At 36.4% G+C, this 11,323-nt stretch overlaps 1 protein-coding gene across 1 annotated transcript; it reads left to right on the top strand.

Moving 5' to 3' along the window:
- Positions 1-906: 906 nt before the first annotated feature.
- Positions 907-9,316, top strand: il21r.1 (interleukin 21 receptor, tandem duplicate 1). The gene is made up of 9 exons (XM_063879274.1): positions 907-1,311; positions 1,651-1,767; positions 2,025-2,133; positions 2,661-2,845; positions 3,391-3,524; positions 3,637-3,826; positions 3,969-4,047; positions 4,900-4,993; positions 7,766-9,316. The coding sequence occupies exons 2-9, from the start codon at positions 1,707-1,709 to the stop codon at positions 8,507-8,509; spliced, it is 1,596 nt and encodes a 531-aa protein (XP_063735344.1). The 5' UTR covers positions 907-1,311; positions 1,651-1,706; the 3' UTR covers positions 8,510-9,316.
- Positions 9,317-11,323: the final 2,007 nt, after the last annotated feature.

The raw sequence follows: 11,323 nt of genomic DNA, 5'->3' as shown, positions 1-11,323 counted from the left end.
AGAACTGCAGCAGGTGAAAAATAAACCTCAAATACAACGACCTCTCTTGGCAGTGAAGCGTTTGTACAACATTTAGTTTTAGATTGTTTAGAGTGCACAAAGACTCTCCACAAAGCTAGAATATAATGACCTTACAAGCCAGTGTTACAAAATACTATGAAATACTACAGGATGACATGCAGTTACTTTATTAATTTGCAAGGGGAAGTTTATCCTCTCCATTTGACTCATTCGAACCTGCAGTCACAGAACAGTGAGGTTCTAAATCCTCAAATGTTTGGCATTTGTTTTTGTAAAATAATCTCAACAACTGATTGATTATTAAAATAGTTGCAAGTTGTATTTCTGTTGATCACATACTGATTAATGGTCTAACAGTTGCAGCTTTGCAGTGCAGCACCTGGAGGTCAATACAAGTTTTAAAGCCATTTCCTTGTTCTGCAGTGACAGTAAAAGCTACACGAGTATTTATTGTTCAGATTATTCTAATCGTGTTTAAGAGCTACAAGTGCTATGCTGTGTTTAATTTTGTATTAGTCAAATGGCATTTTGCTTTGACTAATACTGCTGCCGTGACATTAAGTGAGACATGTCTGCACACCTACCTTTGAATACCACAATTGCCCACCAATTGTAAAAAAGTAATTGTGTGTCCTAGTTAAGATGGCATTTTAAATACACATAGAAAAGGTTTTTAATACTTTAAATCCTGTTGGAAACCAAGTCCAGTATTAAATGATTTAGGTTAATAATATGTAGAGGCATTTGAAATATTAAAACTAAGCTCTTAGTGGCTTTACAGCATGATAGTGACTCATTTAGCTTCAAACGACTGCTGAAACCCCCTGATTAGGGTCTTCAAAGCGTATCAAAGAACATCTATGGTGTTGGTATTCAGAATCATCTCAGTACTGAAACATATCTGAGTACTGAAATATGTATTAGTTATGTTTTGAGAAAAAGGTCAAACATATTTCAACAAATGGGTGCCTTTGTTATGATTAATGCAGTTAATGAAAGTCTGTTACTGTTGAAGTAAAATATCTCCATATTTCTGAATTTTTTATAGAAGATAATGTCAGTTTCCTGTTGACTTTTTTTCTGGTTAGCTTTTGCATATTCATAGCAGCGTGGAAGTGGTGGGAAGGATCTACATAAACAACACTCAATTGGTCTGAAACCACATCCTTCGTCACGACACCAATGATGATGCCTTTACAGTGACACTGACATTGTTCCATGAAACATTCACACAGACTCAAGCGTGTCAGTGACTCAGTTGCTGAACGTTTTGGTGGAAGGATAAATTAGGTAAGATATGGTTGATTTGTCATTTTTATTGAACATGAGGATGAAGAATAGTGAAAGAAATGTGTTATTTAATAAGATTTTCAGCTGGTTTTAGAGATGATTTATTTATTCGCTTTTAATTCTGACCGGTCAATGTCGATGCTTTTTAATGAATATATTCAATTATTGATTTTAATGCTAATGATGTTTTTGTAGGCAGATTTTTAGCCGTTTGTGAATTAGATAATTAACTAACCTTTGTCTCAAACTAGCAACGAAACCCACAGAAAGACTACATGTATTTTCTTTAAAGTTTAATGTTCTTTACTACACATTACTAACAAGTTTGTCCATATTTAGTTTCAGATGCTGTTTTATTCTGTCTAACCAGCGGCTGATAACAGTGGATTTTCCCCATGGCTCTTAAACACCTGCTCTTATTGTTGCTGTGGATCTTCAATTTGTTTCCTCATGTTGGTAAGTTGCCTTAATTGGTATCTTTCTCATGTATTGATATTGTCCTCAAAATAATGTTGTACATTTAGAATCAACTTATTATTTTACTCTTCTTCATGGTGTTTGGCTTGATGTTGCGCCCTTGGCCAACTTTTCATTGAAAAATAGTTTCTGTAGTTCAGTCAGATTTCCTTGAAAGACAAGTAATTAAAACGCATGTCGAGCATCTATTTTATATATAGTAAATGCAATAATCACTTACCACACTTTATTTGCAGTCACATCTTTGTGCAATGTCAGCTGCACAACAGACTTTGTGGTCTCACTGAACTGTTCCTGCTTGGGTTCTTTGCCGCCATCCGCTGTCCTTCTCAGTGTCAACTGCAGGTACAGTACAGGGTGTTAAGGGTGGTTGATGATTATGATTCATGTTGGTGCATTTAAAGTTTGTAGATTTATTGAAGCACTACTATATTTTACCAGATGATAGTCTGAGAAAGCGCTGTTCATTTTACCCTCTGATATACATACATATAGTACACTATTTGTAAAGCGACCTTGGGTACCATGAAAGGCGCTATATACGTTTAAGTTATTATTATTATTATTATTATTATTATTATTATTATTATTATTATTATTATTATTATATTGTGCTCTTAGTAATATTCATGACATTTAGATTAATCCTATGACATCACTTGTTAAGTTCCTTGCTTTGGTTTGATGGAAACACTTCAGGGTGTGGAAACTTTTTTTTTTATTCATGAGGTCTAAGATCATTTAATTACTTGTGAAAATAATAATCTGATTGATTGATTGATTGATTGATTGATAATGATTTACAGGAAGTATGACCTTGAGCAATGCTCTGGGAGCTTTACTGAATATAACACACTGTTTATCTGTTGCAGTTATTACCAGAATCTGTTTCATGGCAGCTGTGAAGTCAAACCCCCTCAGTCATGGTGCGTAGTGCATTCGGAGCAGTTTGAGGAAATTACATACCTTGAAACTTACTGTACCACGACAGTCAGTCAACAGGGTGTTGATCGAGTTTTAGTGAATGCCAGTGAGCCGTGGGGACTGGGTTATGTGGGTAAGTTAAAAACACTATGTGATTTGAAGTTTCAGTGTTTGTCATTTCGCTGAACAGATAAGAGGATAACACAGAATTAAATAAAGGTCACAGCATTTACATACCGTATGACGTGTTTAATGACGTGTACACAAGGACGAGTTGGAAATACTTGTAGCAGGAGAATTATTTACAAATGTAAGACATTTTTAAATATGTCTTATATATATATGATAAATATGTTGATATTTAAAACATATCTGAAACACAATCTCTCCTGTTGAATACAGCCACCTCTTTAAAGCTTTCCTTTTTATTAATATCCATTCAAACTTTTCTTCTGGTTTGTTCAACAGTTTAGAAAATGTAGACAATCGCACTTTCCAACCCCTTACAATTGCTGTTTGGCAGCAAACGCCCTACCACATACATATACATTACCCTCGAGAATAAACCAAACGATAATAAAAATGCTCAGCTGCCACTTCTCATGTAGAGATGCTTGGCAAATATACATTTTTCATTTAGTAATATTCCCTTTTCCTCTTTGGTCTTAACTTTAACAGTGAAACCTCAAAGACCTATCGATGTCCAAGTGAGAAATACTGATGGATTCTACAACATCACCTGGGACCACATCAACACTGTAGACTGTCTCATATACAGGGTGTGCGTGAGAGAGAGCAAGAACTTGTCAAAGGTAATATGTGGGCAAAAAACCCACAACAAAACAAAAACAAGAGGCTGTCTATTATTGTCCCTGCTGAAGACACTTATCCAAAGCTATTCTGTTTTGTATTCCCTTCTAACAGGATCCAGTATATTCCATTTCAGGGGTACAAAACAGACTGATCCTGTTGGACAGTGAGAAGCTCCAAGCACATGTGAATTACACTGTGGATGTTCAGGCCAAAATGTGTCCTGATTATATTTATATGGGTCCTTGGAGCGAGTGGAGTTCCAGTGCAGAATGGACAACTACAGGAACTTCAGAGATTAAAGGTAGAAGAACCTTTAAAATAAAACATGTGTCTCACAACAATCATTCACATGATGAAGCTTCATCATATATATATTTCAGAACGTGTGAAAATAGTTCAGTGTAATCATATGTCTGTTTTTAAAGATGATGTGTCCCTTACAGGAATTAATGGGCATTGGTGGTACATCTCCCTGCCTGTCATTCTTGTCCTTCTTGTGTTGCTGGGTTATTCCAAGAAATTGTGAGTAATGTAAACACTGAGTACTGTACATTATCATTACAGAAATACAAAGTGTGTTAGAGGTAAACTGAATCAACACATTAAATCTGCAGTCACTATGCAATAAATGAACTGAGCGAAGACAAATGAAATGTATTCATAAGGTCACAACACTTTGTCTTCCAGTAAATGATTAGCAAAGCCTTTCTCTGCTTCGATCAACATGTTCCTGGCATCACCTCCCACATATAGAGAAACCACCGCTGTGCTTCATGTACTGCAACACTTTGCACCGAAATGGCTAGCAGACATAGGAAGTCATGCATCGAATCAGAGAGCTGAAAACACATAACAGTGAAAAAATAAATGAACTTTCAATTCAATTTTAAGTTCGTTGCCATCTACCGGTATTATAGAGGCTAATTTAGGATGATGTAATCTGTGAACAATAATTCAATTTTGGTTCTGCTTTAATACACTGCTTACATAAGCTATTTGCAGTTTATCTAATTAGTTGCAGCAATACAGGCGTCCCCATACGTTTGCAGACGTGATATTTAGATTTAGCATTGGTTTCAAGGATTTTAGAGGGATGTTGATTGACATTAAGCTAATTTTAGAGGCAGCACTTTAATGCTGAATTTAAGAAATGTTAACATCTATCTTTTCAATTTATATTTAAACTTTAGGACTTTGCATTGCTCTGGAGTTTTGGGGAAATGTTTGGATCACACAAGCTAGATATAGTCCTAGCTAGACACCACTTGAATCTGCCCTCTGTCATAACCTGCTTCTGCACAGCTCACGTACTGAAAACTAAATTAGCTCATCAGAAGTGAAAGAAATTCATGAATAATTTCATATTTGTTTCAGGTGGTGGAAGAAAAAACTCCAGAGGATTTTATACATCCCCAAAGCAGATGAGTTTTTCAAGCCTCTCGACTTCAGCCATGGAGGGAACTTCAAGGTAAGAGAAAACAAAACTAACTGGACTTTGTGTGTAGTTTCCAAAAATACCCAGCAGGTGTTGCCCTCGAGGGGCTTTTAGCACATCTGGACCCCGCTTGATGGGACTTTCCCTTGACTTCAAATATGCCTTCTTAGTTTCAATGACTCAGTGTGCAGGGGCTTCAAGAGGCCATCCGTTTTCATGCTGTGGGTAGATATTTGTATAACACAGCCTGTTCCACCCCAATGGAAAATACCCCCGGTACATTCTGTAAGTCTAAAAAAAGGCCTGTTTTTCACCTGCTAGGGGCGGAGGGGGTGAATTAAGTATATATTTGTTTTTGTTAAGCTTGCTGATGTTGTAATTGTTATTTTTTCCATCTCCTTTTTTAAATGTTTCCCTACTACACGTACGTTTTTGATTCAACCTTACTATTTAAGACAAACACGCATTGCTCATTGCATGTGTTAGTGTTATTTCACTCAGTTACATCTAACCTGAATCATTTTTTCTACAAAAAAGAAACTTTTTACAAAATTCAGCCATTCATACGGAGATGTGGTCATGGTGGTATCATCCTGTGTCTTAATATTTGGAAGTAACTTTTAGGTAATCTTTTCCTGGTATTACAAATCTATAATATATGCACACCTGTATATTGAACTCATCAGACAGTTTAGGTTTAGTGAAAATAAAAACAAATGCCTCTATTGTCTCCTGTTTCATCATCATGTCCATATATGATTAATTGAGTTGTGTTTAAATACTATATCTTTATCATTGCTCCTGTGTAAGATCTGTGTGCAGTTACAAGCAGTGGTCAGCAGAATGCGCTACTGCAGCAAATAGCAAAAGAAGCATGCTAGAGGGGAAGTACTGAAAGTGAGAGGAAGTGAGGAAAATAAATTGTTCTTTTTTTATCAAGCAATGCTTTCCTGTAGCCTTTCAAAGTTGCTTAACTGACTTGATGAGGAAAATGTTATGCTTTAATTTGATTAAATGTAGAATACTTTGTCCTGCAAGGGGTAGGGCAAGCTTGTTTAAAACACAAAGACAATTAATGAATGTACATATATTAATAATTATAATATAGTAACATGCTTATAGAACAAGAGGTTGACATGAGATAATGTCTGTGGAACAGAGGCCCTGTATGTCCGAAAGGGCAAGTATGTAAAATTCAATTTTTACACTGACTGGATTCTTTTACATTGGCTGTTCATATGTGTACGCCTTTTTGAGGAATAAAAAATGAAATGAGACCATTTTAAAAGGAATAAGATGTTGACAGTAATCTGCAGTCTACTCGGCCCTAATGATTGGACCTAAATATTCCAAAGTACTCCACAACTCAAATTCATTTATACTTTTCCACCATTCCCCCATCATACAGAGTGATTCTTTAATTACAGATAGTGTGCTACAATGGGAATATTGCACTTACATTTTAATTTAGCTAAATGCCACTTAAACATCATCCTAAATCTCCTGCAAAAATCTGTGGCTGTGTAACTAACAGTGAAACATCATGTCTGCAGTATGTAGTGCTTTGTTACAGGTTTGAAGTTCTCCAAGTTCCCTTTTCACTTTTCAACGAGCTGTATGTGTGTGTGTGTATATATATATACTCTCTCTTTATCAAATCTTCAATATCTCTGCACAAAACTGAACTCGCTCTTTGGTTCGAGTTCGACTCAGTCTTGTGGTGCAGACTGCTTACATTGCAGAGATGCTGTTGAGCGCTGTACCTTCAGGATGTGGTGGCTTTTGCATAAGAAAACTGATTCATCCTTATCTGGTCATCACCTAGCTGAATGGAGACTTTATATGGCTGCAGAAGGAACAGAACAGAGTTGTGGGTAGAGTCGCATAAAATATACATTAGTCAGAATTACAATGTTACTTACAGTATTACTTAACTGATGGCCGAACATAAAAATCTTCTCATAATGGAGTGAACCATTGCAGTTTGTCCATATGTTCACATTTTCTTTGACTACTGGACAGACTTCTGTTTGATGCTTCAAATATAAATATATTCAGTGCAAATTAAGAAAGATGTATTATTATAAAAGCTGTGTATAACCAAGACAAAAGTTCCGACACTCAGACACTGACTGATGTACGTCATGTCTGGACCAGCATATATAAAACTTCACGATAATATGTTAAAGTTCTGTGGGTCCTGCTGAACACTGTGCAATCATCATTTAATAAACACATGTAGGTACTTGCCCGGGTTTCCCACACTTCAAAACATAAGTGATTAGATAAGGACTAGGTTATTTCCATTAATGAGGTATAAAAATGCCCTCATGCACTTTTGGCCAAGTTTTTTTTATCAAAGTGCTGTGTGTAATTTCCTTTCTTGCAGAGAGATTGAAGGGAAGATCAATACCATTCTCGTGCCTCTATGATGTAAATGAAGCTGCAGCTAATTAGCCTAGCTTAAAGATCCCCTTCATATAAAAAAAAAGAGATGTTCACAAACACATCACATTATTCTGATGGGCAGATCCGACCATTTCCCTAAACCAGATCACAGAGAGACAAAGTTTTATAGCATAGTGAAAGTTTTGACAGCCAAAATGGTTAGTTTTTGAATGTAGTTTCCTTCCATACCTTCAAAAATATCCCACTAGATACTATTACTCATGTAATGTCAGCTCACAGTGGCAAGCTAACAAACAACAACAACTAATTAAACAAATAAAATATGCAAACTACACTCACTATGATTCATCAGCTGGACCTTGATTCTCTAAATGTATGTTTTATTTTCTGTTGCAGGAGTGGGTGAAACCTATATTCAGAGAGTGTGATTACGTGATGATCAACTCTAATGCTCAGATGATTGGTGAGACGCAGCACAAAGTCCTTCAATGGAACAACGAGAAGCAAAGTAACAGCGAGGGCAACGGGATGGATGGAGGTGTTGATCTCTTCCACGCGTTGCAGCCTCGCAGCGGCTCAATGCTGTTCTTCCAGGACGGTGGCAGTTCACAGGGCGCTGGTCACTCCACCGGACATGTATCCATCCATACCGTAACCCTCTCTGGAGGAGAAGAGTTTGAGGAGGAAGTGGTGTCACAGAGCTCTGTCAACACCTACAGAAGTTTCCAAGATAGAGAAAATGTTGGTTCTTTTGAGGGTGACAACAGAGATCACTCTCGATATGCTTTAGAAGAACCTCATAGGCGAAGTGGAATATCCAATGACTTATTAGCGGAAAATAGAAACTTTCAGCCGCCTGCACAGATTATTGAACAAGAGAGGGTATCACTGGACTCGTTCGCCTCGAACGAGCACTCAGAAGATGGCTACCCTCACATGGACCTAGACACTATTGACAGTGGATTTGGAGAGTGCAGCAGCCCTGGAGCCTCAGACTCAAAGATGTTAGAGCAGATCAACTCTGAACTATGTCATGATCACAAAAGCTCCAATTCTAACTATGTAAAACAGTGGATGATATGTGGCCCTATACAAGAAGGCTCCAGCAACTCAGAGAATGAACTTTTCGAAACACCGTGATTTTTCTGCTCATTTACTTAAATGTTTTCAGTATCCTTGGCGATGCATTCATTTGAAAGGCTATGTCCCTGTGTAAATTGGATGTTATAACAGTGTAATGTGGTGTAATATAGGAGTAATATTGGTAACACATGGATGTAATATGGGTCTTATAACAGTGTAATACGGGTGCAATAACTATGTAACATGGCTATAACATGGGTACAGTAAGGGTGTAATATGGGTGTTACTATGATGTAACATGGGTTTATTAATCGAGTAATATGGTCATAATACAGGTGTATTAATGGTGTCATAGGGGTATATCCATGTGTAATATGGGTGTAATTAGAGTGTAATATGGAATGCAATGAAGACAATAGCAATAATCTTCAAAAATGTTGAGTGCCCATTTAAAAGATGGACATAATTGTTGATATTTCCATAAAATACACTTTGATTTTAAGTTAATCGGCAGTATCGGCTCAGCATTTACTTCTGTATATACTATTCCTCATAGTTAGTTGTGAACTTTGTTCTATGTATATACTGTATTTTATAAAATAAAAAGAAACCTCCAAGGAACATGAGACATGGATGAAGTTGGAGAGAGAGCAGCAACTTTAGATTAAGATCAGCTTTTATTCATCCCCGAAAGGTGAAATTCTTAAAGTATCTGAAGTATGCTCACATAAAAATATATATATTTTCCAGTTTGAAATGATATTCAGATCATTCCATCAATTAGTGGTTAATTACTTAAAGACTGAAAAATAAAATGAATGAAAAATGTAAACTCCCAAACACAATAAACTGATTTTCACCTTGTTTTGTTTGCATCATTTAAAGTTATATTTTGCCTTTTTATATATATATATAAAAACATTCCACATTCATAAGATGCCTGTTGCTTTCATTCATAGTGCTGGAGGAAATGTTGTGTTAAGTCTATCACTGTGTAAAGGATATTGATTTTCTCATGGTCTTGCACGCTTCGTTCACCAGCATGCTGCCTTATCAAGATTTCTGATAATGTCAGTTTTTCTCGCACATGCATTTTCTCTCAAACCACTGTAACCATTCGTCCTGTTATTTTTGCAACTTCTGTAAAAAGAGCAAACTTGTAGCAAATAATTATTATCTGTAAAACACAAGATTATTATTTCTCTGGCCTTTACCCCGTCTATCAGACGGAAGAGGAAAAACAATAGCTCTGACAATCTATTCTTGAGCCTAAAGTTACAAAGATAATGTGTGCTTATTTGTTGTTGTGTTTATTACCAAATGTCATGGTTCCGATGTTACTGCACAAACACTATGGTGCTGTATTTTCTTAATTCTACTCGGGAAAGATTATTATTTATTATAGGCCACTGTAGTTGGTATGACATAGCATAGGTGTATTTAAGAGTTTGAAGCATTCAGTTCTGATTAACATGTAACTGATCATATCTAACAGTGTAAGGTATTATTTCCTACTGAAATGCCTCTTACTGGTTGTTGTAGTGGGAGGGGGAACTGTTGCTCATTTATTTTCCAAGTCCCTGACAGCTTATGGTCTCAGAGTTTTGATTGTTGTTGAAATACAAGATTTTTCTATACCTTACACCACTCTTCCTGCAATTGTCTATACTTATAACCAAAGCCGTATATTGATCTGTCGTGGAAATTCCACACTTAATCACCTTCTGGTAAGAAAAGAACATATCTACAAGCTTAAATTCAAAGTTGTGTTATTTAATAAAGAGTAGAGCATTTAACAGAATCAGTTCCAGCTGGAGGCCAAATAACCTGCACAACCAATGTCGTACAAGGATTTGACCCCTAAAAAACAACTAGATTCTTAAAGGTAAGGAAGAAGGGGAACAGCCAATCAAATTCTAAATTACAGGGTATTGGAAAACATCTGGCCAGAGGGACAAACTGCATACAAGGCAATTTACACTACAGTGATGTAAATGTTGGCTAGACGGCCGAAAACGTGCATAAATGGGGCGAAGCCTGCGAGCTAGTTCAGGCAGTCAACTCAAGCACCAATGATACATTCGCACATAACGCCCTTCGTCACACTTGCAACCAAACAAACAATAGTCTCCTAATCTGGCGCTCTATTTAAGCTGTTGGATCTGCCTACCTCTGCCTCGCTAATGCTGCTGCTGCTACTGCTGTTTCCATGCTGCTAATGTGCTTACCTCACTGTGGGAAAAAGTCTAAGGAAGAAACTGTTGTGACATAATATATAATTAAACGAGACTTATTATAAATTCCTACGATAGATCAATATACGGCTCTGGTTAAACGACCTTCTGACCCAATGAATAATGTTCTTTCATCAGTTAAATCTATATTAAGAGTTTTAAAAAAAACAGGGACATTGTCAGAGGTAAGAAAAACAATTTTGGATAGGTTTAGGAAAAGATAAGTTAAGCTCCAAATACTTATATGTGACCGCTGCTGATACTTGTCTTTTTGAATATGTCATGCTCCAGCTTCTGACTTTGTGGTGAACTAATGTCTAAAACTGCACATGTCTCATTCTTCACAGTAAAGGTCAAACATACTCAATAAGCAAAACACTTGAACATTAAATGATTATATACTGAATTTATGTAAAAAATAGCATTGTGGAAATTATAATGTTGAAATGCAGATACATTTTAATGGTCAGATCTGGAATTAATATGCAAAGATTTAGACTTTACTTTGATTTTCTGTATGAAACTTTGACATCTGTCATATAACTGTACATCTCAGCCCTATTAAGCTGGAGAAAATGACATCCACTCAATATCTTAAATCATTTGGGCCGACACAGAGAGATATGATCCGTTGCGA

The sequence above is a fragment of the Eleginops maclovinus genome, chromosome 3 (genome assembly GCF_036324505.1).
Source record: "Eleginops maclovinus isolate JMC-PN-2008 ecotype Puerto Natales chromosome 3, JC_Emac_rtc_rv5, whole genome shotgun sequence".
NCBI classification, from domain to species: domain Eukaryota; kingdom Metazoa; phylum Chordata; class Actinopteri; order Perciformes; family Eleginopidae; genus Eleginops; species Eleginops maclovinus.
This window is presented reverse-complemented; position numbering and strand designations above follow the sequence as displayed.

Excerpts from the sequence above, each read along its gene's own strand:
- il21r.1 (XM_063879274.1), top strand. The coding sequence starts at position 1,707 with ATGGCTCTTAAACACCTGCTCTTATTGTTGCTGTGGATCTTCAATTTG. Across the intron at positions 3,525-3,636 it reads AGAGCAAGAACTTGTCAAAG|GATCCAGTATATTCCATTTC; the intron begins GTAATATGTGGG and ends CCCTTCTAACAG. Across the intron at positions 4,048-4,899 it reads CTGGGTTATTCCAAGAAATT|GTGGTGGAAGAAAAAACTCC; the intron begins GTGAGTAATGTA and ends TATTTGTTTCAG.